This window comes from Lontra canadensis, unplaced genomic scaffold, assembly GCF_010015895.1.
Source record: "Lontra canadensis isolate GAN:19392208 unplaced genomic scaffold, GSC_riverotter_1.0 scaffold39, whole genome shotgun sequence".
Lineage (NCBI taxonomy): Eukaryota > Metazoa > Chordata > Mammalia > Carnivora > Mustelidae > Lontra > Lontra canadensis.
The window spans coordinates 15,760,809-15,788,269 of record NW_022631033.1 but is presented as its reverse complement, the minus strand read 5'-3'; the positions used below and the strand labels follow the sequence as shown (position 1 = coordinate 15,788,269).

Genomic DNA, 27,461 nt, shown 5'->3' with positions numbered 1-27,461 from the left:
ATGAATCAACTGAGACTCAAATCCTGACCGTATTAAGTTGATTAAATCGGTAGCACTTTTGGCCTTAATTGTTCAAACTTGAAATGACAACCCAGGCATGCTATAGATTAGCTTTCGAGGTTCGCCGTGTTTGCCGGAAGATGTGTGAACACCATAAAAATAGGTAGATTTGCTACATTACCTTTTATACAGTGTTTTGTTGACTCTCATATCTGCAAAGCTACCTTCACTGAGAAAGTATTACCTTGCTTTAGAATCTGGCTTTTTTCTCTAGAGTTGAAGCTACATGTTTAACAGTCGGTGTCTAGATCAAACCATGCTAACTTCTTTCTCTTTGCTGTGCTGTCTGTTGCTAAGTGACACGCTCTCCTCTTTGTGAACCTTTTAACTTCTCCAAATGTCTCTCTTCCACCACGCTGCCCTGGATTAAAAGGTGGGGATGATATATGTCCGTCCCTTTACAGTTACTCAGGGCTCAACGGCAACCCCTCCAATGAGTTAGATTACTGTAACGCTTACAGACAGCATTTGGATGTCCCTCGTGACTCACAGAGGGCCATTACTTTCAAGAACGGCTGGCAGATGGCCCGACAGAATGCAGAGGTCTGGAGCAGCACTGAGGAAACGGTGTCCCCCAAAATCAAATCCCGCAGCTGTGACGATCTCCTAAACGACGACTGCGATAGCTTCCCCGACCCCAAGACCAAGTCAGAGAGTATGGGTTCTCTGTTATGTGAAGAGGACTCCAAGGACAGCTGTTCTATAGCGTGGGCCTCCCCCTACATCCAGGAGGGTCGGAGTAACGGCAGGTCAAGGCTCCGGCACAGGTCAGCCCACAACGCCCCGGGGTTCCTCAAAATGTACAGGAAAATGCATCGCATTAACCGCAAGGATTTGATGGCGTCCGAGGTGATCTGCTCCGTCAAGTCGAGGATAATGCAGTACGAGAAGGAGCAGCAGCACAAGGGCTTGCTGCACGGATGGAGCCAGTCCTCCACCGAGGAGGTGCCCAGGGACATGGTCCCCACCCGCATTTCTGAATTCGAAAAGCTGATTCAAAAGTCCAAGTCCATGCCCAATTTAGGAGACGAAATGTTATCTCCCATCAGCCTAGAAGCTCAACAAAATGGTTTATGTCCCAAGAGGCGATTTTCCATTGAGTCTTTGCTGGAGGAAGAAGGTCAGAGCAGACACGCTTCGCATATGCAGCGGAGCTACGAGCCCCAAGCCCTGGTACCGATTCATATCGAGGTCACCAGTGACGAGCAGCCCAGAGCACACGTGGAGTTCTCCGATAGCGACCAGGACGGTGTCGTGTCTGACCACAGTGATTACATTCACGTTGAAGGATCGTCCTTCTGCAGCGAGAGCGACTTCGATCACTTTTCTTTCACGTCCTCTGAAAGCTTCTACGGGTCCAGCCACCATCACCACCATCACCACCATCACCATCACCGACACCTGATCAGCTCCTGCAAAGGCAGATGCCCGGCCTCCTACACCCGGTTCACCACGATGCTGAAACACGAAAGAGCCAAACACGAGAACACCGAAGAGCCCAGAAGACAAGAAATGGACCCTGGGCTCTCTAAGCTTGCATTTCTGGTCAGTCCCGTGCCTTTCCGGAGGAAAAAAAATTCAACGCCCAAAAAACAGACTGAAAAGGCAAAATGTAAAGCTTCTGTATTTGAGGCTCTGGACTCTGCCCTTAAAGACATTTGTGACCAGATTAAAGCTGAAAAGAGAAGGGGAAGTTTGCCGGACAACAGCATCCTGCACCGTCTCATCAGTGAGCTTCTGCCAGATATCCCCGAGAGGAACTCGTCACTTAGAGCTCTGAGAAGGAGCCCCATGCACCAGCCTTTCCACCCACTGCCTCAAGACGGTGCTATGCATCGTCCGTTGTACCAGAATGATTGTGGGAGAATGCCTCACAGTGCCTCTTTCCAAGACATGGACACCACCACCGCCAACTACCGTCACCAAGACCATGACAGTGCACGGAGTCTCCAAGGTGGATGAGCTTTTCTTTCTTTTTCTTTGTGGTTCAGACACCCGCCATCCAGCTCTCTCACCTTCCATTCCTACATCTCATCATTCCTAAGCCGGGAGACCACCTGGCATTGTTACGTGTTTTTTGAAGCAAATGCTTGTTGTGCAAACGGGTCTTACTAGATCGTCTCATTTGCCCATGTGCTATCTGTGCTCCATGTGTGGCTTAAAGTGATCACTAATTCACAAAAATTTACTCATTCAAAATCAAAAGGGAAAAACATCTTGTAGCTTAATGTTAGGGCTGCAACCACGTACATCAAAACACCAAATTGAACTTATTTTACCAATTTAAGAGGGTTCCAAGACAGAGACCATGATTGAGTATCAGTATCCTTAAGAGACTGACAACTCTTTTTTTGTGGTAAAGTGAATCAAAACCAGTAACTTAACAAATAGCTTTTTTCTTGATTTTTACGTTAACTTTATAAAGTTATATTCAATAAATAATTTGCTTACATGCAATGTAAAGGTACTACATCAAAACACTTAGGAAGCAAAATTGAAGTATGTCATGTAGTAATTGATGGTCAATGAGAAAAGAATAGGATTTGTTTAGACTTTCTTCATTTAAAGGACATAATGAGACAGAATTTTTGTGAATGCATCTTTAAGCTATATATACAGAAATCTCATCTCCATCACTCAGTGTATTTCATTTTCTCTGCCTTTCCATATCTTAATTTATTTGTTTTCTATTTCTGCTAAAAGAATCTTATACTGACATTTGAATTAGACCATGTAGGTAAAAAGTGATTCCCAAGTCCATTGTCATAGATGAATTATCACCTTGAAGTGGCAACACAAGGACAAATAACAGTTCAAATGCAGAGGACTTTTTTGAGATTTTCGGGGGTGTTTGGGCATTTTTCATACAATCTTTATACAATTCTTTTGGTTAATTCTTAAAGCACATCTGTTTATTATGTAAATTTTAAGAAGCTGGAAAGAATATTCCATGCTGAAATTTGGATTATCAATAGTCTTCTATGCACGGAACACTGCAAAGTGTTTTACAAATGTCATCTAATTAACACCGGCCTGAACCTAGGTGATAGGTGTCATTATAAGCATTGTTTTATAGTTCAGACCCAGGGAAGACGAGATTTGACCAAAGTCACTTAGGGAGTAGATAGGAGAAAAGAGATTCAAACTCCTAGTAATTCAGATTTTATAGTCTAGAATATAATCTCTATAGTTAAAAAAAATCAAATTTCATATTAATGTAGTATGTTAACTGCCATTGCACACATTTGCTCATTTTATTAGTGTTTATCTTTGCTTTCATTTATACTATACAACATGCTTCAAAAATAATAAACTAGAATTTTTTAAATCAATGCCTACAGTTTGAAATTTTACCTATTGAGATTGAGATGTCATAGTTTAAGTTTTTAATTAATTAGCTACCTTTTCCCAATATTGGACAATTCCAGTTATTCAGTTAGGTAGATGAATAATAATCATCCCTTCTAAATTTTATGCACAGGTAGAGTACATTATTGAAACATGATTTGAGGGAACTTCGAGAAGCATTTGATGAAATAAAATATTTACTTTCCAACTTTGTTTAGCCCAGTTGAAAAATAGTTTATATTCCAAGGATTAGCAAAAGTAATTTACAATTTAATGATCGGTATGAGAGCCCTATGATCGTAAAAGTATATGATTTAAAACAGAAAATAAATGGCACATAATCCTCTCTCACTCTTGAAAATAACCGATTAAGTTTTACCTGAAATATTTGTGGCCATGCTACCTTATTAAACCTAAAGACTTTGGAATTCACAACTAATAGAGAGTTAGACCTTTATCCTTATGTTGTCACATAACTGATATCCCACCTGCTTTTAAGCAGACAATTCTTCCTTATAGTCAAAGCTGTCAAAATTTTTAAACAATGCTTTCCTTTTATGAATTGGCATTTTAAATTCCTTTATGGCTGTATTTATTTTACTTTTAATGCTTCTTGTTAACCAATATAACTAAATTTATTAAAGGCTAAGAGAAAGAATTTACTAATTTTGACCCAGGTATACTGGTAGAATTCTTTAACAGAAATTACTGGGGTACGTTTAGCCTCTAGTTACATTTCCACATATCAATGTGTAAAGTATGAGACCATTAAGAGATACTTGTAATCACAATTTTGTAATATAACTATTTATACTTTGTTTTAAGGTGAACAGAAACAATTCAGTATTTCAAAAGCAGTTTGGCAACCAATACGATACTGTCTGTTTAGAGAATTTTTATCCCTTTGTTTCTTGGAATAAAAAATACTTTCTGATAAGGTACTTGAGCAAAAGGGAGGGCAAAAGATACAAAGTTTTTAACCCTTTAAATGACATCTTAGATTTAATGAGGAGAGGGGGCAGCAAGAAGGGCTGGGGGAAGAGACACATCCATAGTTCTGCCATCAGCGTACTTTCTTTTTTTATATTTTCTTTTTCATTACTGCATTCTTAAATTGTTCCACAAAATGTTTTAGTTTTTGTAAACTCTTGCTATTTTCAAATTGTCCATCTTCTATCGGTCCCATAGAGCAAAAGGAAAAGAAAGTATTAAGTCTTTGAGATGGGAAATCCCCAGGACTATGAATTGTCTACAACGAGTGCTGCAGCATAAATACATCAACAATGTAACAATTATATGTGTGATTAGAACACTTCTGCCACCTCGGATATTTGTCCGTTTTGAAATGTGCTGGTTTTGTGTCTTTTTTCGCAACTTTGTAATGACCTATGAGTTTTATACCCATGTCTTCCATTGTGGTGTCTCTCGAAATCTGAAGGAGAAAATAGTTGCCACCAGGAAAATGGCAAAAAGGGTCAGCTTTTAATTAAGTGGATACTCACTCCGGCCCTGTCCTCTCCCACAGACCACGAGTCCCCTAGAAGTTATGCATCCACCATGACTGACCTGGGGAGAAGCGCACCTCGGGAAAGAAGAGGAACTCCGGAAAAAGAGGTGGTGTGTTTAGTGCTACTTGAGTCTTTTTTCTGCAGCGTATTTGGCAAAGCACTTGTCAGCTGCGAGGCTTCTCTGAGTCTTGAACTGACACCCATGCATGAACAACGGAGCTCTGCTAGAGTCTCGAACTGGGTTGCCCCACAGAGGAAGATTTCCCTGTACAAATGTCCCCACTGATGTAGGGGAGAGCCCTAGGTCATCTGTGTTGCAAAGCCATACAAATTGGACATAACGATTTTTGCTGGCCTGCTTTTATTGGAGAACATCTCTGAAAAATTGAGGCTCCTAGGAATGGCCTAGCTCTTTGTCCGTGGCCCTGGCTCAGGGCCGGAGCTCTGGTGCGTGCTATCTTGGAGCTGTTTGATGGCAGCTGAAAGCAGGTCTCAGACTGGCAGTCAATCCAGGAGAATCACTAGGCTGTGTCTTCTATAGTCTAGAGCCTGTGGGACCCCAGAGAAGTCAAGAATGTTCCAGGTTGCCTGAAGTTCACAGAATCTTGAGGACAGAGAGTGGGGGAGAGGGGATTACTGGGAAGTGGAGAAGGAAGATCTGGAGTGGCTAGCTGTGGGGAATAGGGTGATTGAAGGAGAGTGTGTATCACGTCTTATTATGACCAAAAGGCTGGTTTACCATGTGCTCAAGATGATCCAGTCTGTGCTTTGGGTCACTAACTAGCTTCCCAGTGATAACTGGGCTAAGATTTCTTTGCTACTATGTTGATAATTATTTAGTAAAAGGGATTGATGGTCTCCTTCGTGACTCTTTCCAGTCTTTTGATTATGATTCTGAAGGAGTTATGTCGATACGTAGAACCTAGAACAACTAACCCTCGGCATTATCCCGGGAAAAGCCAGATTCATCCCTGGGACAGAACCCTTGGCAGAGCCCTATTCATCTTCCCTAGTTTCTAAGATGAAATATGATATTCAGTGGTTATGATGAAAAAGTCATCTACTATGTTCCTGTTATCACTTAAATACCTAAATGAAGGACTAATTGGTTGATTGATAAATTGCATAAAGGATTTACATATGTTTCATCATTCTTTGTGATTTCATTTCCCTTTGATTCACATGAAATTACTTTCTTGAAAAAAAAATCCAAATTGTAAGTGAGTGCTAATTGTTTACCTTCCCTTTCAGAAATTGCCTGCAAAAGCTGTTTATGATTTTAAAGCTCAGACATCTAAGTAAGTAAGATAAGTGTTATATTATACAATTTAGGGTGGCTTAAATACTTCAGTAATATTTAAGAGGTAAATATTGCAGTGAGATGTATCACAAATAAGGTCTAAGTCCCAATTGAGCAGTTGGCTGTAATTAGTGTTTTCTTCACAATTAACTGGGATGGGGTTGATTTCATTTTCATCTGAAGTTTAATTGACAAACATTGAGTTTTAAATGACACTCAACATGTTAGAGCACCATGAGTTCAAAAGGATTGGAAAACAAAAGTGATATTAAGAATCTTTGTTTCTAGAATTTTTGTGTCAAGAATGAAATAAAAGTAAAATGTTGGTGAGTAAACACTACCTGAGAGAATTTGATAACACTTATTTATCCAACCATATCCAGGATAGTTTGCAGGGTAGAAGAGTAAAACAGTGAACAAAGATTCCCATAGTCAAACCTCCATGTCTTAACACTTTAACATTGAGATTCTGAGCAAAATTTTCACCTCTGGTCTTTTTTTTTTTTTTTTTTAAGATTTTTATTTATTTATTTGACAGACAGAGATCACAAGTAGGCAGAGAGGCAGGCAGAGAGAGGAGGAAGCAGGCTCCCCACAGAGCAGAGAGCCCAACACGGGGCACGATCCCAGGACCCTGGGATCATGACCTGAGCCAAAAGCAGAGGCTTTAACCCACTGAGCTACCCAGGCGCCCCTCACCTCTGGTCTTTTGATGTTGGTGTTTTCATACTCCTGTGGGGCAGTAATTTTTTTTTTTTTTTTGGCCTTTTGTACTTGGGAACTTGTTAATCAGATGGGCATGTGTTAGTACTAAGCACATAAAGAGGCTTAAATAGGAGGGAAACTTCCAGATCTGTCATGGCCCATGTGTACAGACCTGATTTCAGAAACTCTGATCTCCATTAGAATTCAAGGTATTGAAACAGTTGAATATTGGCATTAAATTATTTTGTGTTGTTCAGACAGAATATTTATAATAATAAAATATTTTATTCATAAAAATGTATATTAATATTATATTAATCAATTAATAGTTCTAGAAACTGTCTCTGCCATTAGACATACAAAAAATAAAATCACTCAGACGTGGGTAATACTGCTGAATTGGTGGATGAACTAAATAGGAAAATGCTATCTAGAAATTAAGATGGCTTAAAACTAGTGTTTAAAAAAATCCTGAAGGAAAGCTTACCTACCCTTTTTTTTTTTTTTGATGACATAAGTAACATCTGCTTTGTTTGTACTACACTCTAGTAGCTATGACCGTGCTCTTTGGATACAGTGTGATGATTTGTATGATACATGCCAATTTTACAAAATAATGACTTAGAACATGTAAATTTCATTTCTTCCTTGTGACAAGAAATCAGAATGTATGAAACCCTGAGGAATGACGGGGGCACATAACATAGGAAAGGTATCCACCCAGGGCCCTCAGCTTTTTAAGAAAGCTTAATAAAAAACAGGCTTTGGGAGAAAGATGATGTACAGTGCTGAGGGAAGTGTTTGGGGTGTTCACTGTGTCGCTGGATTTTGTTTGCTCCAAGTGCCAAGCTTTCCGCCATCCTCCAAGGCCCTGTCCTCATTGCAGAAGCTCTGAGTTAGCAAAGGTTCAAGGCTGGCAAATGGCACAGCCTTTCTGAATGATTGTCTATGCCATCCCCCACCTTTCATGAAAATCTTTCAACACCTGCAAAATCGAATTGCATAAGCCTTCAGAGCAGTCGATCCAATAACCACCCATGGAAGCCAACCCATATTTTTTTGTAAAAAACAAAAACAGAAACAAAAAACGCTTCCCACATACCATGAGTAAGCTGGTCTGATGGCTGCTTAACCATATTCCTCTGGTTCTGTTCTCAGGAAATGTAAAGAGCAGTCAGTCCCCAGTGTAGTCGCCCTATATGACACAAAAATCGAGGTTATGGACGACTTGTGCAGCTTTAAAAGGCTCGCACCCCCAGAAGCACTGAATGTACTGGAAATACTCTTAATTAATAGCTAGATGTAGTGCTTTTTGTGCCTAACATCTTATAAACAAGAAACCGATAGATGTATCTGTTTTAAATAAATAGGTTTTAAAAGCTATTTTTCCTTTCCCTAATGCAAAATGCTTAATTTACAAAAACGCAACTCAGTAACTCACCCAATGTAATCTCTCAATTGTAAAATAGGAAAAAGAGATAAAATGTCATTTCCAAAGGTTGTCAATGGCCTCAATTCAAAAGGTTTAGGGGAGGGAGGAAGCAACCTTTACTATAATGGGGCTCAGAAAATCTAGGTCTGAGATGAGAGAGACACAGTTTTGAAAACTGTTAAGTGAGATTTCTGTCCTTTATCTAGAAGCCTTCAAAATTTTAAACACAAACCTTTAAAAATAGATTTGATTTCTTTTCACATTGAAAAGAAAAAGTTAGTTTTCTCTAATTGACATTTAAAAACAAAAAGCTAAAGCTTCCTAGTCTCCTTTCCAGACACAAAACACACCTGGTGCTAAGAAAGCTGTTGGACTGTAAACATTAAATATTTTGCTTTTTGTTTCCTACATCAGGCACTTCATAAAACAGGGAAATACTACATTGAGGCTCTGTGAATCTTCTTTGTCTTTAGGGTTACTGAAAATTTAATGCACTTTCTTTTTTTTTCTTTTTTAAGATTTTATTTATTTATTTGACAGACAGAGATCACAAGTAGGCAGAGAGGCAGGCAGAGAGAGAGGAGGAAGCAGGCTCCCTGCTGAGCAGGGAGCCCGATGCGGGGTTCTATCCCAGGACCCTGAGATCATGACCCAAGCTGAAGGTAGAGGCTTAACCCACTGAGCCACCCAGGTGCCCCTGCACTTTCAGTGTGAATATTTTAGCACTTCTAATTGCTCAATCATTCTTTTAATATGCAACATCTTTTTTCCAATTAATTCTTTTAATCAATAAGAAATATTCTACATCTGACATCTACCTGCCTCTCCTTTATCTATTCGGCATCAATAAACAACCCAACTCCACGTTCTGAATGAAATAATGCAGAAGATCCAAGAGTGGGAAGGCCGATGTCTAGGAAAGTGGGGCTCTCAAGAAAAGATGGGAAATAAGTGTCCTCCGACAAAACATAATTATGGAGACAAAACAACAAACAGACACAATTCCCTGGGTAACGAAGCCGTGAAAAACAGACGCAGTGAGGGTGAGCAGGCAGGCGTGAATTCTCCAAAATAATCAATGTCTTTAGAACTTAAAATTACATTATCCACATTTACCGGCTTAGGAAAAAGCAGGTAAATAAGCTTCTTCTTTGAAAGAGCCCAGATGGAAAACCATAGTTACCATCTTGAAAATATTTTTATTTTTTTAAAAACAAGGGGCACCATGTGTGGCTCAGTCAGTTAAACGTCCGCCTTCAGCTCAGGTCATGGTCCCAGGGTCCTGGAATCGAGCCCTGCATCAGGCTTCTTGCTCAGCGGGAAGCCTGCTTCTCCCTCTCCTTCTGCCTGCCACTCCCCCTGCTTGTGCTCTCTCTATAGATATCAAATAAATAAAATCTTTAAAAGAAAAAGATCTAGGGGTGCCTGCGTGGCTCATTCTATTGATTATCTCAGGGCGCTGGGACTGAGCCCCACATCCAGGCTCTGCGCTCAGTGGGGAGTCTGCTTCTCTGCCTCTCTCCCCCCAGCTCATGTGCACTCTCTTTCTCCAGTAAATAAATAAATCTTTTTTAAAAAAGGTACAAAGTAGGCAACAAGCAATCCGTGTATGTCTTTACACTCAAAACATGTTTCTCTCTGTGCTCCACTAAAGAACAAAAGATCTTTATCTTTACACAAAACACATTCCTGATCAAAACATTCCACTTAAATGCCTGACAACCAGCTTCAAGGACCCATAAATAACAATTTTCTGGTGATGGTCCTTCTGTGCTACAGCTAAATATTGATTTTCCTTATTGTAAGCTTTAGCACATCAAAAGGAGACAGGAAGAGAGACGTCAGTTACCCCGCTAACTAGCTGACCACCTTCAGGACAAATGAAATCAGTGCAGACCTCATGTACCATTATACCAAACTTCACTGCTCCTCCACGATAACCTCCTGATGACACAGCAGTCGCCTGTCCCTGCCTTTAAATCTCATATGCCCGTAATTTATATCCAATGTGATGTTTACACTTGTTCTCTTCTGAGATCACTTCTTACGTTGTAATGTGATCAGTGAATTCTAAGAGTTTGCAAGGAAAATCCTTACGTACCTGGGCTGGGCAGATTATTTAATAGGGACAGTATATTTCTCAGCCAAATGCCAATCGAGAGAGAGTGTTGATCTCACCAGTCATTGCTCTACTTCGGGGGAAAACCCACTGAAACCTGTCTCTTCCAGGGAGCTGTCATTTAAGAAAGGAGATACTGTCTACATCCTCAGGAAAATAGATCAAAATTGGTATGAGGGAGAGCACCATGGCAGAGTGGGCATTTTCCCAATCTCCTACGTCGAGGTAGGTCCTTTCCTTTCCCTCTTCCGTGGTAGTTGCTTCCAGACTCACCACAGATCAAGGCTAAGTCCCTGTTTTCCTTCGCAGAAACTCATACCTCCCGAAAAAGCACAGCCTGCAAGACCCCCTCCGCCAGCGCAGCCTGGAGAAATCGGAGAAGCTTTGGCCAAATATAATTTCAGCGCTGACACAAATGTGGAGCTATCGCTGAGAAAGGTACCCCGGCTGTTTTCTCCAACAGCGCCTTTTGAAAGGCTCTTATTTTCAAAACTAAAATAGGTTACCTTTTTCTTAGACATTTTTGTGCTTCCCCCACGTGCTACAAAGGACTCTATAAGACCACCCCCAGGTGCCGTTACCCAGGCTCCTGTGTCCTTCCAGATGAGGTCCCCTGCAGGACACAAAGCTTCTCGCAGCGACCTTCCCTCCTGGGCTTAGCAGGGCAGGCTCCGACTCCTCTCCGAGGGGCACCTGGGGTTAAATCTCCCAGACCTCTCTCTGTGGAAACATCAAAAGGAAAAGAACACTTTCATGCACCTCGAAATATTGTTGCCCTGCTGCTTTATTATTCAATTTAAAAAAAAAAAAATACTGTTCCCACATTTAATTTTATCTTGGCATGAAGGAACGGTCCTCACATAATGCAGGTACTTCTCGCGCCGGAGCCTTTCAGAGAAGTCATTTGCGCAGTGCTCCTGCCTTGATCAGCACCCTCTGGGCCTCAGGACCGACCCAGATTCCACTAGCAACTTACCCAGTTCTAGGAGCTCTTCTGAAGAATGTCAGGAAGAGCCTCTTGACTTGAAGCAACTTTACGCAGTGAAGAAAGAGCAAATGAACGATTCTCGTTCTGTGAAGCTTAGCCGTCATGTTCGTATGCTGGCAGCAAGCACAGTCTGCGCAGAGGAAAGGCTGGAGAGTCACCCGTACGGTGGTTCTAGAACCTCATTGTCCCTCAGGGCAGTCCTTAGCCAGGAGCAAGGAAGAGAAGCCCCACTGTTCTTATCCTGGGAGAGCCTTCTCCCCTCTGCGCTCTGGTCCAATCAATTCTTGTCCCCCCCTCCAGCCTCAACACAGCTTCTCACGATCCCAACCAGCTTCTATTTCCTAGTGAAAGAGAATCTTCTACCGATGCGATCTATAGCTCCAGCAGGAGCCTAGCCTCAGTGGGGTGTGACTGAGAAAAATCAGTACAGATTTTAAGAGTAGAAAGATTTGCTTTTCTTCAGTGTGTCCCGCCCAGTGCCAGTGTGGGACAGGCTCTAGGAAGACTTGCGCCTTGAGCGTCCCCTGAAGGAGGTCACCCTACTGCGCTGAAGCTTTGACTCTGTCCTCCTCTAGGCCCCATCAGCAGCCCAGACTTCCGTACCACCTGCTGGACGCGGCTGCAGAGTTACTGCCATTTAACCACAATTTGCCTATTTATTTCAGAGCCACACGTGGTTTCAGGTCGAAATTTCAGCTGAGTTTTGTGTCATTGGCACGATCGCTGCCAGTAGTAGCAATGGTAACCGTAGAAAGTTCTATTATTGCTAAAGCCAGGGGCTCTGTGAAAATGTCTAAATGACGACCTTGGCGTTGTCCCCAACCGGCGAGAATGGACAGCATTGCTACACCATCTTAACGCAAAGCAGGTGGAGGTCAGCCCTGGCTGTGGAGGGGACTATCTTTGCCCCGTCCTGCTAGCCATACTCTTTGCTGCTATTTACCAGGTGTAGATCGAGGAAGAAAGGCAGTGTGCCCTTCAACGTCATCCCTTCCAGAGGTTGATTTCCGCAGTCCATTTCAGACACACTAGCAGAGCGCGCTGAGCTGCACTTCCTGCAGAAGGAGGACATTCCCTTGAACCCATCAGTGATAGGATAACGCTACTGTCAGTGAGATTTTCCCTGTTAAACTAGTCTGCTTTTTAAGGAAACGGATTTGGGTCCTTCCACATGGTACCAGTGTAAGAACATGTGTAAGCCCATTCCCATTAACTAGGTATCCCTAGGGAAGATTCTCATGTCATGAACGAATGATGAAATTGCCTATATGTAGATGATCTGTGATTAGGAGTGAACTCAGTTTATTTGTGTTCTCCTTACAAAAACAAACAAACAACAACAATAACTAGGGGTATCAGACTTTTCCCAAACGGAAAACTACTGTTTATGAGACAACCATGACAATTACACTTTTTTGTTGTTGTTATCACATCTCTATTTATAACGCATTTTCCTAATATTCATTACAGGGAGATAGAGTTATTCTTCTTAAAAGAGTTGATCAAAACTGGTATGAAGGTAAAATTCCAGGAACCAGCAGACAAGGCATCTTCCCTGTTTCCTATGTAGAAGTTGTCAAGAAGAATCTGACCGCAGGTGCTGACGATTATCCCGACCCTCCAATCCCCCACAGCTACTCTAGTGATAGAATCCACAGCTTAAGTTCCAATAAGGTAAGAAGACATTCTAGCATATTGGTATAATACTTGGGAGCCTGAAGTAAGATTGTCAATATGTGACGTTAGGCATTAGACTAGAACATCAAATCTAGTCTAGCACAAAATGTATATGTTATATTTCTAAAAGTGCGTGCCATGTCAAGTCAATATAGTTTCTTCTACTGAGGGGCGCTAGCACAAAGGTTTAATGCTGGATTTTTATAATTTATTTTTCGAATTAAAATACTGAAGGAGAAAACATTAGTATCACAGTGATCTCATACGATATATACATGTGTACATACACATGTATCTGCTTTTTGAAATTTTTTCTGAAGCTTGATTTTTTTCCTAAAGCTTGATTTTATTTTTATAGGTGCATCTTTTACATGGATTTGAATAGGTATAAGTCATATATATAAGTATATGTAGATAGATAGGTCTCAAAATGGTCTCAAGGCATGGTAATTAAGTTGACAAAATTCTATAAAAGTCTTGTTTTTTTTTTTAATACAGAAAAAGAGAGAGGAAAAAAATTAATTAAGGTTTGTAAGTCAGTTTGCTTATTAGTTTGAATGAAAATGTCATTGGTTATTAAGTTTAGGGTGATTTTGTGCCAGAACTACTGTCTCTCTTGAGCTATTAGCTGAAGATTATTATCTTTCTCAATATGTAACTTAAAAGGGACTTTGCTTCCTGAACTGATTAATTAGAAAAGGCTATTTTCCTACTTTTCTTACAGTGTGAATTTTTCCTTCATTTTCTATGGAATTATAATATGTTGTGTTCTTCTCATGGATGGTATTTAGGGATTTCTTTCTCCTTCTCATTAACTTTCAAGTGTAAAACTTAAAATTACCAAGGAACTGTTCCACTTCCCAGCATTTTGAACATTTTATTTTGCACAATTTATTAACCAATTTGGCTGGGACATAGAAAATAAATCATTTAGAGCTAACAAAATAACATCAACGTATCAAACATTATTCAAGGGTGAAGTCATCATGTCCCAGTACAAAAAAGCATCCCAGGTGACCCAAAGTACTCCTTGACAAGGAGCCTAGAAGAATTTTACATATGTAAATGATCGCAGAGTTTACCCTCTCAAGAGAAGCATTCTCTTTTAAAAGGGCATTTTATTTATTCTACTCCTCTTTGAAGACTAGGTTTCAGTTGCTGGTTAATTGCTTTCAATCCTTTATCACTGGATAATATCATTGGGTAATAGAACAGTTTGGTACTCTCTGATTTTGTCTAATTATAAAGTTTTTCAGAAGCTCCTTCAGGATGTGTATTTCACTACCAGAGGTTAGTTCTAGAGATCAATGTCCTTGCTTCACATTCCTACTGATAAAAAGAAAAGATCAGAATCTTCATCCATATATGTGTCTTAATTACCCTTCAGTCATCTCAAAAGAACTACCAGCTAAATTTCAAAGAGGCCATACCTTCAAAGAAAATTTTATAAGAAAGAATAAGCATGCATCTACAAAGCCTTATTTAACATGTAAGAAATTCTTCCATAATGTCCTAATTAATACTGGCAATGTAATATTATAGATTGTAGCATTTTAATCTTGATTGTGAATGATTTAAATGTATTTTCAGTTTCCTAGGTTTTTTTTCTTAGAACACCAGGTTTTACATTTTATAAATAGAGAAATTTCACTAATAACTAATTAGTGTTTATTCTCAACTGCTGGGAAGAAAACATGTTGAAAAGCTCATGTCTATAATTTGGAAAAAAAAAATACTTAATGGTTTCATCCCATCTGGTAATCTATGCTATGATATCACTGGCTTAATGAAGGAAACTTCTCAGGAGTGTTGAACTCAATCATTTTCAGAAAAGGAACTATAGTATTATATATCCTAGTTTCTAACTGATATTTGCAAATAGAGAAGAACTCATTGACTCTTGAATCACTCTTTGACACACTCAAATCACATTTCTCAACATACTATCTTTATGTGAGGGGAGATTCAAATGTTGACACTATTTCTGTGTTGAGTGTAGTGGAGTCCAACTCTAAGGAGAAAAGATAATTTCTTGATTTTCGTATTATAGGTATATTTATGTTATATAGGCAACTCAGATACTTGGTTTCACTGTTAGCATAATCAAATCCATTGTCAAGCTAAGCACTTTGAACCTGTTAGCATACGTATTGCCCACCATGGTCCGATAAAAGGAGCAGGTAGTGACTGTGATAGTGGCAGTCATGACAAGAGTGGGATTTAAACGTCTTTCTTCCTCATCCACATAATATTCCTGAGCATGAGAAAAAAGGAAAAGTGAAAAGTCATAATCCTGAATTTTTACATATTTCACAGATTTTCAAAATCTTTTATGGCATTATATAACAAAGAGCATAAAATAGAACACTGGCTAGTAAGAGAACGCCTCTAAGCTATCAAAGGAGACTTAGGTAATTTCTGTCTTATTAAAAATTGAACACAGACAGGACTTGCTAGGAGTGGCTGTCTATCTACTAACAGACCACAGTGTAGTACAGGTGCTCAGCAGCCTTTAGTCCCAAATCTTCCGGTAGAACGCTCACATGAACTTTGTGACTCTTTGCCTCATTTATCCCACCCCCTGCTGACAGGAAATCATATTTCCTTTAAAAAAAATAGCTAAATAAATTCTATTAATGCCCCATTCCTCTTATAGCACACAGAAGTCAAAATTACGTGGCCCTAGGACCAAGAGTGCTGAGTACATGAGTCATCTCATCCTAAACAATCAACTAGAAAATGCATCTCCAAAATCTTCCTTGAAGATTTTTTTTCTTTCCAAACCCAAACCGTCTACCTAGAGAGAATGAAAGTAAAATGCCATCCATGTCTAGCGTTCTTTCTAGTTCAGCAACAATAGATAAATGTCTTAGAATGTTCCCAGGCGGAGCTTCTAGAACTATTTTTCAGGAATTTCCACTAAGATTCTGTTTTGTTCAATATATCCGAAATATAGTGATAATATTAAGATACACAGTAGTATATTTTTGCCTCAGGAGATTAAGTTTCATAAATTATATTCCACAGGTTTACATAAAGGAATGGGAGTCCTAGCAGAAGTTAACTCCCATTAAAATCATATGTCCCCTTTCTATGTAAACTTTTACTTTGGATTTTTTAAACTTTAAAGTAGAAGTTACCATAAGTCAAGTTGTGTTCTGATGATGAGTTTCTGTTCTTGAAAAATATTTTTCAGAATTTATTCATTTGGAATGTGTTCATGCGTAATGATGTAAAAATATCTTGTGCCATATGTATAATTACCTTGCAAACATAAGTGAGAAAATTATGGAAGTTCCAAAACTTTGGCACCATTACAGGAAGAAAGAACACTAAACAAATTCAAGGGATAAGAAAAGGTTTCATTATTGAAAACTTCATTTAACAGTAACATTATTGAAACCTTCATTTAACAGTAACATTATTGAAAACTTCGTTTAACAGTAACATTATTGAAAGCTTTCATTTTACAGTGACATTATTTCAGAGACACACTAAGTCAGTACCTGAACCCTAGTTTAAAAGAGCTAATCTATTAAATAAAATCACTTACGGTTTCACGGTCTGACCTTGTGATCTCTACAATAGCTTTATCTTATCCTGACACCTAAGATCTCTTACCAAATACTAGGAGAGTTTCCGTGTTCAGATAACGTTCTAGTTAACATGCTAATGATTTCATTTAAAGTCAGCAAAACATCTTTGAGTTGAAACTGTCACATAAAATATTTTTATATGTATGACCATACCTTTCCTGCATTTCTCTGTCTCTGTGTTTTGATGTATTATTATTATTACTTTCTTGGTTTCTTTTTAACGCCATAACCCCTGCTCATTTCTAAGTTGGCTTCCAGGGAACCAGCCCCTGCTCCCATGCACAAAGCTTCACCTGGCTCAGATAAAACAGCCCCTGGGTGGCTGTCCCTGACAGCCATATGTCCACCGGCAAATCCTTTGACCCCAACGCCACCTCCTTTTCTGGACAGCTTCTTGGATGAATTAGAGAAGCTTGGTGCTTTCACCTTATCAGCTGACCAAGCCAAACCAAGTATCCTAGAGGAAATCCTTGAAATCAAGGAGGAGCCCTCAGTACTCCTCCCGAAGCCTCCAGCTTCTGGACCTGCCAAGCCAGCTTCCTCTCTGCTACCTGTCCCCTGCTCAGGGGTGACCTTGGCTGCACTCCAGCCTTATGAGGCCAAAACACTGCAGGATTCCAGTAAGACAACTCAGAACAAGTTTGCCAATCTGACAAAAATGGGAAAGGGCTTTGGAGGCCCCGAGAAAGTACCCAAAGTTCTAGGTGATAAGTTTGTGGCCTCTGCACACACGAATTTGGGTCCCTTGCCCCAATGTCTCCCTGTCATTGGAGAGGAAGATGAGGATATCTGTGAGGTGTTTATGTCAGGTATCCAAGGAGGGCCAGAATCTCAGGAATCAGGGGTCCTGTGGTGTGCCCATGATGGCCCAGAGGCCACACCAAGCCTGCACATTGAAGAGGAGGAAGAGGAGAGGAAACCAGCCTGCTTAAAATATCCTGTAGCCACCCCCACAGATCCTAGGACCCCTAAGGAAGACAGCAATGCAGCGAAGACCAGTAATGAGGTATTTTAATCTTGCCTAATTACTGAAGAACTAACCACTCTTACTATATTTAGATAGTACAGTTAATCACATTAATAAACATCAATTTTAGCACTGCCCTACAAGGCATCCTCTTAAGAAACACAAGCACTGCCAAAGCTGGGGGGTGGAGGAAGGATAGAAACACACCAGATTTTAGTAAGATGACATAAATATATGATATAATTCCAGTATTTATTTGTGACTACAAATTCATATTTAAACAGTCTATAATGTATAGTCTTCCTGATTTTTGTTACTAACTGTGATATCTACAGAGTTGAGCTCTTACTCTCAAACACTGTTCTAAGAACTCTTCATCATTACTTTTCATAACTCAATGAGGTGGTTATATTAGTAACCCCACTTTAGAGATGAGGACATTGATACACGGAGATGAGTCAAATTCCAAAGGCAATTTGCAAAAAAAGGAGAGAAAGAGAGAAGGAAGAAACAAAAAAGTACTCCCGTGCCCTTTTAACTCCCTGAAGAAATAATTTCTTCAAGTTGGTGGCTACATAAGACTACTGATGCATTTCCATCTTACAAACAAAGACTCTTGGGCAATGATTTTAATTAGTAGAGAAGGAAAACACCTTAAATCTTTAGCCTGTAAATTTTTCTCTTACAACAAAAACAAAAGCAAAACTTGATCTCACAAATATATCACCTGTAAATTAAAAAGAAAATTTGATTACTGGCAAAGACTGAAATTATGAAACAAAAAGAATGTTTTATATCATGTTACTATGCAAGTCACTTCCCCCCATGGATCCTTTATTTAAGCATCTTAGAAAATGAAAATAATTTTCCAAAAATCCCATAGTTTTCTATGAAGACCTTACCAGGAACACATATAGAGGTGCAAGTGACCTATACTACAGGGTGTTCTTGGGCTTAAATAAAGATCAGCACCCACGAGGACCCTCGACACCCACGGAACCCTGAGGCTTGGCTAAGTTCCTCACCCAGAAGAGAAAAGTTCACCTGAACAGAGAACCCAGTCCCACCTGCACTTGTATAAAATAAACACACTACTGAATACAAGAGATCATTCACTACAGGAAGTCAAACATGTTTCTAGGTCAGTTATTTAAATAACTCATTTTCCCTCCAACGTAATCAATAGTACGAGGCAATTAGATAGGTGGCTTTGTTCCCAGGAGCCTGTTGCGGGCAGGCAGGGGGAGGTTTCACAGTGGTTCCCATCAGGCACCCACAGGCACACGTCATCGCTCCCACTCCCCTAGCTTTGCAGCAAACTCTCTAGAAATCGCGATCTACTTTACCAGCAAGTTACAAAGAGTCATCGCTTTTCATTGTTTCTCCTTCATGTTTAGAAGGAGCCATCCTGTAAATAGAAAGTTGTAGAATCTGGGGGTTCCTGTCTCCAGCTACCCACCTCAGAGAAATGATGCCACCCACTGGGAATTCTGAATCAAATTCAATAGAAAAAGTTAGTGCTTTTCAAGCAAGAACTTGTCATAAATGTCAGTTGCCAGGGCATTTGGTAACGTTAACATTATTCGAGGTTGGGGGATAATCTCCAGAGACCAGGTAACCTTGTTCTGGACACAAGCCGTAATCACATCTTGTCTTTCCTCAATCTTTAAGCTGCCTTCACCCTCTCCGGGAGATGGAAAGTCTACACCTTTTCCCAGCTGTCTCCTTCCCTCCCTTCCTTTTCATTCTCCCTCCACCTCTGTCTCTGACCTGAACTCCACATTTTCTCAGACTCCCCAGCCCTACTTCCCTCCCCTCCTCCCCAAATACCCTTACCAACAGGAGATAAATTCACCAAAACTAAAGGTAACTGCATCCTGAGTGTGGTTTTTTGCATGTCTTTAAATGAATTTTGTTCATTAGCTGTATTTAGATTTGTGCCATCTTACAAGTTCTAAAACGCCATGGAAATATTGGTTACTAACTTTTAACATCATTGGCATGGCCTCTGTCCAAACCTTTAAAAGACACACTTACATAGCAGCTATACCCAGATTGAGGAGTAAAACAAACAAAAATGTATATATAAGAATAAAAAGTAATCACTAGATATATATTTTTTATTTATTTATTTTATTTTTTTTTTTTGGAGAAGCATCCCATTCAAAGACATTGACTCTGTGCTTGTCATCCTCTGTCCCTTCTCAGCGGGCTCATTGCCTCCCATGTGTCCTGCCCGTCAGCGGGTTCAGTAGAGCCCGAGAGTAAAAAGATCTTTGGCACTGTCTTGAGTGCCAAGACACTTTTCTTCCACAAAATGGAAGTAGGTTAATGAGGATTGCGGGAATGACACTTTCCTGTTAACAGTTCACAAATCACCCAACTCTGAGTAGTGCAGGCTGGCAGCCCTGCTGGGTTTTTAACTCCCTATAAGGATACCTTGAAAAAAGATGTCCAACAAAATTAGCGGCTGGCCCTGGAAAGAGATTTAACCACAGCATGAATGAACTCATTACAAGAGAGTTCTGGTTCTACAATCAGAATGGTCTTGAAATCTCTTCCTTTAGACAAAAGGTGATAGACGTCAGATAATAACCCATCCTCACCTCCAGTCTTTGGAAATTGAAATGGGAGCCTCTGCAGTTAAGTGAAAGCACAAAGGTTGTGGTAGAGTTAAGTTTCTGTGCTAGGAAGCACCAACACCCAACTCCGGAGAAATGCCATCTGCACAGTTTTTCAAACTCCCATCACCGCCTCCATCCACCTGAATAGTCCAGTAATGTGAATTCATCTTACCTATGAAAGGAATTTTTTGAAAAAGTGAAATAGTTTAAAGACTAGCTGCTCTCTACCCTTCATGGTTTCATTTTGGCTGGTGTGAAATAATTAGGAAATTTTAAGAATAATAATAATAATACTTCAGATAATATCTAAGACTAAGAATTTGCCTTTCCCCCACTCTTTCTGTGGTTTTCATTTTAAGGCCAAAGTATTTCTTCCTTGCCTTTCCCTTACTTGTTCTTTAGCCCTTAAGCTTTGTTAATACATGACACAGTAACTTTAGAATTGGACCTCTCTAATTTATTATTCTTTTTTGAAGATTTTACTTATTTATTTGAGAGACAGAGAGAGAGAACAGGCAGGCAAAGCAGCAGGCAGAGGGAGAGGGAGAAGTAGGCTCCTCCCCTGAGCAGGGAGCCTGACTGGGGGCTCGATCCCAGGACCCTGGGATCATGACCTGAGCTGAACGCAGACGTTTAACCGACTGAGCCACCCAGGCACCCCATGAACAACTCTAACTTAGAGAGATGATGATCTCGCCATTGTAGTCTCAAGGACAAAATCAGGATTTACACAGGTTTATTCTCCTGCAAGAACCACGCTCAATCTCATACACACATTAGGTTTCAGTTTGCAGAATGCTATGAGAGAATGGAGGTATTCACAACAATCATGTTTTCCAAGGATACTTTCATAACTACATCAAATAACTAACTCCAGAAAAATGGAGCATTTTTTCCTCTATTTTATATTACTCGAGAGCAAATGAGCATTATAAATCCCTCACTGAGCTTTTCGAAAACCTTATAAATCTATTTTTTCCATTCATGGGAAGAATATAAGTTGACTGAAGTTATCTGTGCTTGTAAATATAGAAGCAAACTGAATCAGCAGCAATGTTGTTTAGGCCATCATAGTTTAACCCCACGTCTGACACTGATAAACTGGGCTGGCCTGAGTCTTCTAAGAAGGCTGCCTGTTTCTTCCATGTCAAGAACATTACGAGTTACGCTCCTTACAAAGTAACCCTGCACTAAAAGCAAAGACAAAATCAAATTTTAATAATGTTTTAGTAGGTATAGTAGAGTATGCATGAAATCATTAAAATACTTTTATCAACCTCTACCCACCATTATTTTACTTAGTGCATGCTAACTTAATGCAGTTTTAGTCTATTATTTTCTGAGACAATGTAAGTCTTTCACATACAATCTAAAATCCTTCATAAAAGTAAAATTCACCAACACTTTATAGATGACAGAAGACTGAAATGTACATGTAAATGATGAGCGATATATAAATCAGAATTCAATATTTTCTCTAGTCTTTTGAGCATCCTTTTTGTAAATAGTGGTTTTTCATACTAAAAATTATCATAATTCTCTACTCCTTTATAAGCTGAACTTCCCCTTCCAGCTAAGAGACTTATGGTGTGTGGACTCAAGTTGCAGTGTAAGCTCTTTATGAAAAGACAGAGATACTCTTCTTTGGGTGTCTTCCAAGAAGGGCCCCTAAGGAAGACTGCTCACTCTAAAACCATCCCACCAGAAAGTAATCCCCTCGAGCACAGTTCCAACATGGAATTAAGCACTAATTCTTCCTAATATGTCCAGATGATCTTTCTGGCTGTTTATCTACATCAAGCCAACAGCTAAATGTTTTTTCTCTATGAGCCTTAATGTTCATAGAATCCCTGTATTAGCTGAGATTGGGGCAGCTTCCATACCAGAAAATAATTATAGCTTAAACAATGTACAAGTATATTTCTTTTATGCATGAAGGTAGGGCATCTAGGGCTGGTAGGTGACTCCACAGTCATCAGGAAATGCCATTTTATTTTAGCACATCATCTTCCTCAATGAGAAATTTCCACCACATGGCCCAAAGTGGCTGCACCAGCTCCAGCAGTCCCTTCCTACTGCATATATCCCATCTGTCAGAACTTATCACATGAGCACATCTTGATACAAGAAAGGTTGAGAAATAGACTTTATTCAGAATGTCCAAGTCCCTGTTAGGATTCTGTTACAGAGGATAGACGAAGAAGAGAATGAATACTGGAGAACATCAAGCATTCTCTGCCATAACCCCTAAGGAAAAATACTTAATGCATTTCTTATCTAGAGACTGCAGATGTGAGGTCAATTATTACTAATTATTATAAAAAACATTCCTCAGTGAGAGTTAACAAAACCACACACTTTTCTTTAAAAAAAGTCTTTTAGTCCTACTGAAATTCCCGTAAGCATATCAAATACTTGCCTAACAGTTTGGACAAGTAGTAGAACTTGTCTACTCCTGGAAAGAAAATAAAGCATACTCACACAAGAAAGGTTAGTTGGTTCACTGTCATATTAAAAATCTTCCTTTGAAAGAATGCCAAGATAGTCACAAGATGGAGTCAGGACAATATTCAGTATTTTATGATATTTTACCATTTTTTCCAGAAAAGCCATGTTTTCTCCTGATGTGTTTTGTTAGAAAATGTGCCCCTGAACAATGATTGAGACTTTTTATGAAACTCGGTGGGTATTAAGAGATATTTCCCTCTATCTTACCTTGCATCTGGTTGAATAAGCACAAAGGAAATAGGTCAGATCTGAGGCTGTCTTGAACCCCATTGTTAAACATTCTTGTATGTGTTCTTAGCCATCAACACTGCACTCAAACATCTTCTTGATACCAGCTTCTCTCCGTAAGTCTCTCTCTGCTCTGCCTGTTGGGTTCCTTCTGAAAGCAGCACTTGCCACCTGTGGTGTGAAAACTGTGGGCAGCCAGGAGAGCTGTCTGCAGGCTAACTGGTAAACCCTCCCCGCTCTGCAACCGTTCAAGAGTTTGGCATGCTGCGTGTGCATGAAAAAGCAAAACAGGAAAGCTCCTCCTGAAGGCCGTAGAATGAGGACAAGAACTAATTAACTTCTTATGGATTTTCCAGGCTGACCTAAAAAGTGAGATATTTGTCTTGGGTAAGCCTCCTCGTAGCCCAGTGATGTCTAGGAGATCCTGCGGCTCGCCTGTCAGAGGGCTCAGCAGTTCCCACAGGGTAGGGTCAGAACACCTGCCCTGGGGCCGGGCACGCTGGCCACCCGTCCTCAGTAGGCTGGCTCTTCCTTCGTTGTCGTTGCTGTGCTTTGCCCCTAAAGTAGAGCTAGAGATACCCCTGAGATGAAGGGACCATGATGATGGGCTGTGAAATCAGATCAACTCGAAAATCCTTTCTTGTCTTTGGGCAACGTGTTTCCCTTTTACGTCTGTATGTATCAGCTTTCTAAACACCAAAAACACAGGATGACACTCTCATCAGACAAGTAAGGGTGTAGTTAGTGTATGTTGTCTTCTCCAGCCATCTCAGGCTTCCATGTTCTCTGTCGGTTGCTGCTTTCCTTCCAGTCACCATTTTTAGTGCAAAGAATAAAGCAGTTGCTAATCGTATATGGGACTCACACACTTCCAGTAATGTTTGCTTCTGTGGCTTTCAGTTTATTTCGATTTTTTTTCTTGAATCCATGATCCTTGTTGCAAAAATATCTTGTTGCTCTGGCAATGTGTGCTACATTTGCTCCACGATCCTTTTTAAGCCTAAACCAGAGATTGGAGGGTATTTCGGTACTCCCATCTTTTGACAGCTCTGATTGAACTTAAAGGTGAAATTACTTTTCCCTGTACCTCCTTGGCTCTGTTCATATAAATGGGTTCCAAATGGGATGATCAGTTCTGAAGAAGGTAGCCAAGGCATTTGGGGATTTCTGTCTCTGCAAAAGTCTGTCTTTCATCATTTTTATTTGATAAACGTGGGTTTCACCTTACCTGGTCTGCTACGGGACTATGGTTTCCAAATTGCGAAGGGTGCGATTGGTTGTAAAGAGGATTTCCTTTTCCGCTTTCAAAAAATGTAGCTCTCTCTCTCTGTGTTTCTGCCATGTTTGTGCTTTTAGCTGGCATCATGAGCCGTCGCTTTGTTTCTGAGGCAAAGATTTGGGTTGCCATAGAGAAAGAGGAATGTTGATTTGAAGAGATTCTTAGTCTCACTCACAGAAGGGCCTTCCAGAGCCAAAACAAAAAGGAGGATTTTTTTTTCCACAATTCATATGGCCCGGCCATAAATTTCCCATGGGTCAGTGAGATGCTATGGTTTAGGTAACCTCAAGGTTTTTTTCTTTGCCGGATTTTTACATTATGTACTTATAAGTTCCCTGTGTTCATGGGGAACATAAATATTCTATATTCCTTAGATTCATGCAAAGTTGTGTGTCATAATTTGAGAAGGAAAAATAAGGCTATCGACATAAACATGGGATTATTATTAGGAGAATTCTATCGAATTCTGGTGGGCAAGTACTACCACTAACATTTTCTGGAAAAAAAATTGAAGAACTCTAGAAGTGCTTATAACTCTTTCAAATACTCTTCCACATTGGTACTTAAAGTAACAGTCAATTCTTATTAAGAATTACCAAATACTAAATATAGCTAATTCCCAGAAATGCCTCTGCAGAAGCACCAATAGACAGATGGGTTCTGGACTGACTGCGTCTCCCCATCTGAGCTAGGGAAGTATATGGTTTACTGTAATCAGAGATTCTAGGATATTCCAGACTGGTTCCCTTAGGAGCAGTGGGCTGGTTCTGGCTTCGAATATTAGCATGTATTTAAACTTGTCTCATTTGTAGCCACTTTTGATAACCTTAAAAAATAGCTACACTAAAAGGGGGGGGGGGTGAGATTGTTACATTGTCAAGGAAAAAAGTTAAATATTTAGGATTCCGTGAAAACAACATGGTGCTTCACTGGGTTTTCTCATTTTTATTGTATTCTTCAGACACATGTAAGTCTCTCTGAATGTCACAAATGTTTATGTTATATTGATCACAAAACTGTTAAGAAATTATGAGTAATGAGCAGAGTTAAAATAGAAGCACGGACCCAAAATACTGGTGGCCAAAAAGCGATCCTTTCTCAAAAATTTAAAATGTGGGAAGGGAAGTACATAGTCAGAAAAACAGATGGATATCTATTCCACAACACTCCGTGGTCTTTAAAATACCCTTTCAAGACTTTGTAGAGCGGTCCTGAGGTATATTAGCATGTTGCTGCCACTCCTCACCACTTGGGGGCAATAGAGTGCAGATTCAGGACAGATCTCTTCTCGAGGTTTGTGCCCTTGGAGTTCTAACAGCGGCGTGGGGGGAAGGCAAAAGATAGTCTCCTAAGATAATTTCCTTGAGTATCCTTAGAGAACATAAACACTCGCCTAAAGGACAAAATGAGGGTGCTGATTTTAACCAACTTAGGCCATCTATTCCATCAGAGTAATTCAAGAAATTGCCAGTCAAAATTGCAATTGTTTCTTCTTTTTACTTGTGATATTAAGAAATGATCTTTGAGTTTGGGTTTCCTGATCTGAAAAATGAAGCTGAATGGTTAGTAGGATTGTTTTTACATGACTGGAACACTTGAGAATTAATCAATCCGTGTGAGCTATCTCGGCTCTCTGACAAGAGAGGGGTAAGGTTGATGATGGCACCTATATGTAACAGAAGAAATGTATCTGTGGAAATGTGGTTTCCTCCATGGATTTCCTGAGAGGGACAAGATTTTAATCTCCATCTTGGCCAACTCTGATTTTAGAGATAATGAAGCTGAGGTGCATATCCAAAGTTACGCTGTCAACGCCCACACCAGAAGGACACAAAGGTGCCCTCATGAACAGCTACGAGTGCTACTTTTTCATCTATTAGCCAAATACGCTTAAAATAAATGAATTCAAATTCTGTAACTAGTCATCTTTCCTCAAAACTGGTTCCTCACTCTCCAGATTCACATGGAGATGATTAGTGTTAAGATAACCTTAGAAAAATTCTAGAAGTCACCATCATCTTAATTAATAAAGGCTATGATAAATCTTGGCCTAAGCATGTGAACAGTATAGAGACCCGGGAAATCAGAGAAGAGGGTGAGGAGTGTGGTTCTCTTAAAGGCTGTAGAGGAAAAGAAAAGATATATTGGGAGGGGTTGATAAAAACAAGAACATTGCTGGCTGGCACACCCAGGAACACGACTCCTTGAGACGTAGACACCTGTGGCATTAATGGAGCCACATAATTTAGCAACAGCCCAATGTGCATAATTGTCAAAGGGGCGATTCACTTAAATTACTTATGATGTGAGTCAAATTAAAGGACTTAAAAGTAGTAGAATTATAATGATGACAAGGAAAAGGTTCTATATGGATTTTCAAAGTAGATTGTTTGGTATCAAAGAACAATCTGATTTTTAAAGTCGTAGTCACATTTTAACATAAGAGATCAATGAAATTAGACCAACTGGTTGTGCCAAGCCTTGGATGCCATGATGGAAAAGTCAAACTTTGACTCAACTTAAACATACTAGAATGATTTAAACATGTAGAAAGAGCACAACGGAATATATTTTACAAAACATTTTTCTCTGAAGATAAGAACAGGTGATCATATAATATTTTCTTATTTATAACTGTGCTATGAACTATAAAGGGTGCTATGATGTTCTGTGAGACAAGAGCATCTGTCCTGGTATGTGCTTTGAAATACAGCATTTTCCGTTTTTTTAAATTACATTTTTATAATTTTTTGAGTGACTAACAGAAGCATTTTCACTATTATGTGGCTTGAACATATAATCTTTGGCAAGAAATTTTACTCCTGGAAATGTGCTTTAAATGATCCAAAGCAAGGAAATAACTCTTTGTATAAAAATATTTATAGCACTTTTGCTCAAGATGGTGAAAAAAGGCTAGACCAACTTCCACTTCTAAAGCAAAAAAGAGGAATGGTTAAGAAATCTAAAAAATATATCCACACTTATGTGAAGGAACATTATTCTGCAGTGATTTAAAATGCAAAAGAAGACTGGAAAAGTATTATAAAATATTAATAGCAGTCAATATACATATATCTTATTCCTGCATGAGCTATTTATGCATGATTGGACAAGAATTTTAA

General features: G+C 39.7%; 1 protein-coding gene across 21 annotated transcripts in view; it reads left to right on the top strand.

Annotated features, from left to right (window-relative positions):
* The window catches only part of SORBS2 (sorbin and SH3 domain containing 2), a 205,582-nt gene that overhangs the window by 170,963 nt on the left and 7,158 nt on the right, over positions 1–27,461 (top strand). For 10 of the 21 annotated variants that reach the window (XM_032869929.1, XM_032869933.1, XM_032869932.1 and 7 more), the window contains 9 exons: positions 434–2,014; positions 4,934–5,022; positions 6,168–6,214; positions 10,583–10,697; positions 10,782–10,910; positions 12,931–13,134; positions 16,981–17,739; positions 19,372–19,566; positions 23,417–23,524. In XM_032869929.1, coding sequence (XP_032725820.1) covers positions 434–2,014; positions 4,934–5,022; positions 6,168–6,214; positions 10,583–10,697; positions 10,782–10,910; positions 12,931–13,134; positions 16,981–17,739; positions 19,372–19,566; positions 23,417–23,524 — 3,227 coding nt within the window. The remainder of the gene's footprint in view (positions 1–433; positions 2,015–4,933; positions 5,023–6,167; positions 6,215–10,582; positions 10,698–10,781; positions 10,911–12,930; positions 13,135–16,980; positions 17,740–19,371; positions 19,567–23,416; positions 23,525–27,461) is intronic. The other 11 variants (XM_032869945.1, XM_032869946.1, XM_032869947.1 and 8 more) reach the window with 3 other exon arrangements.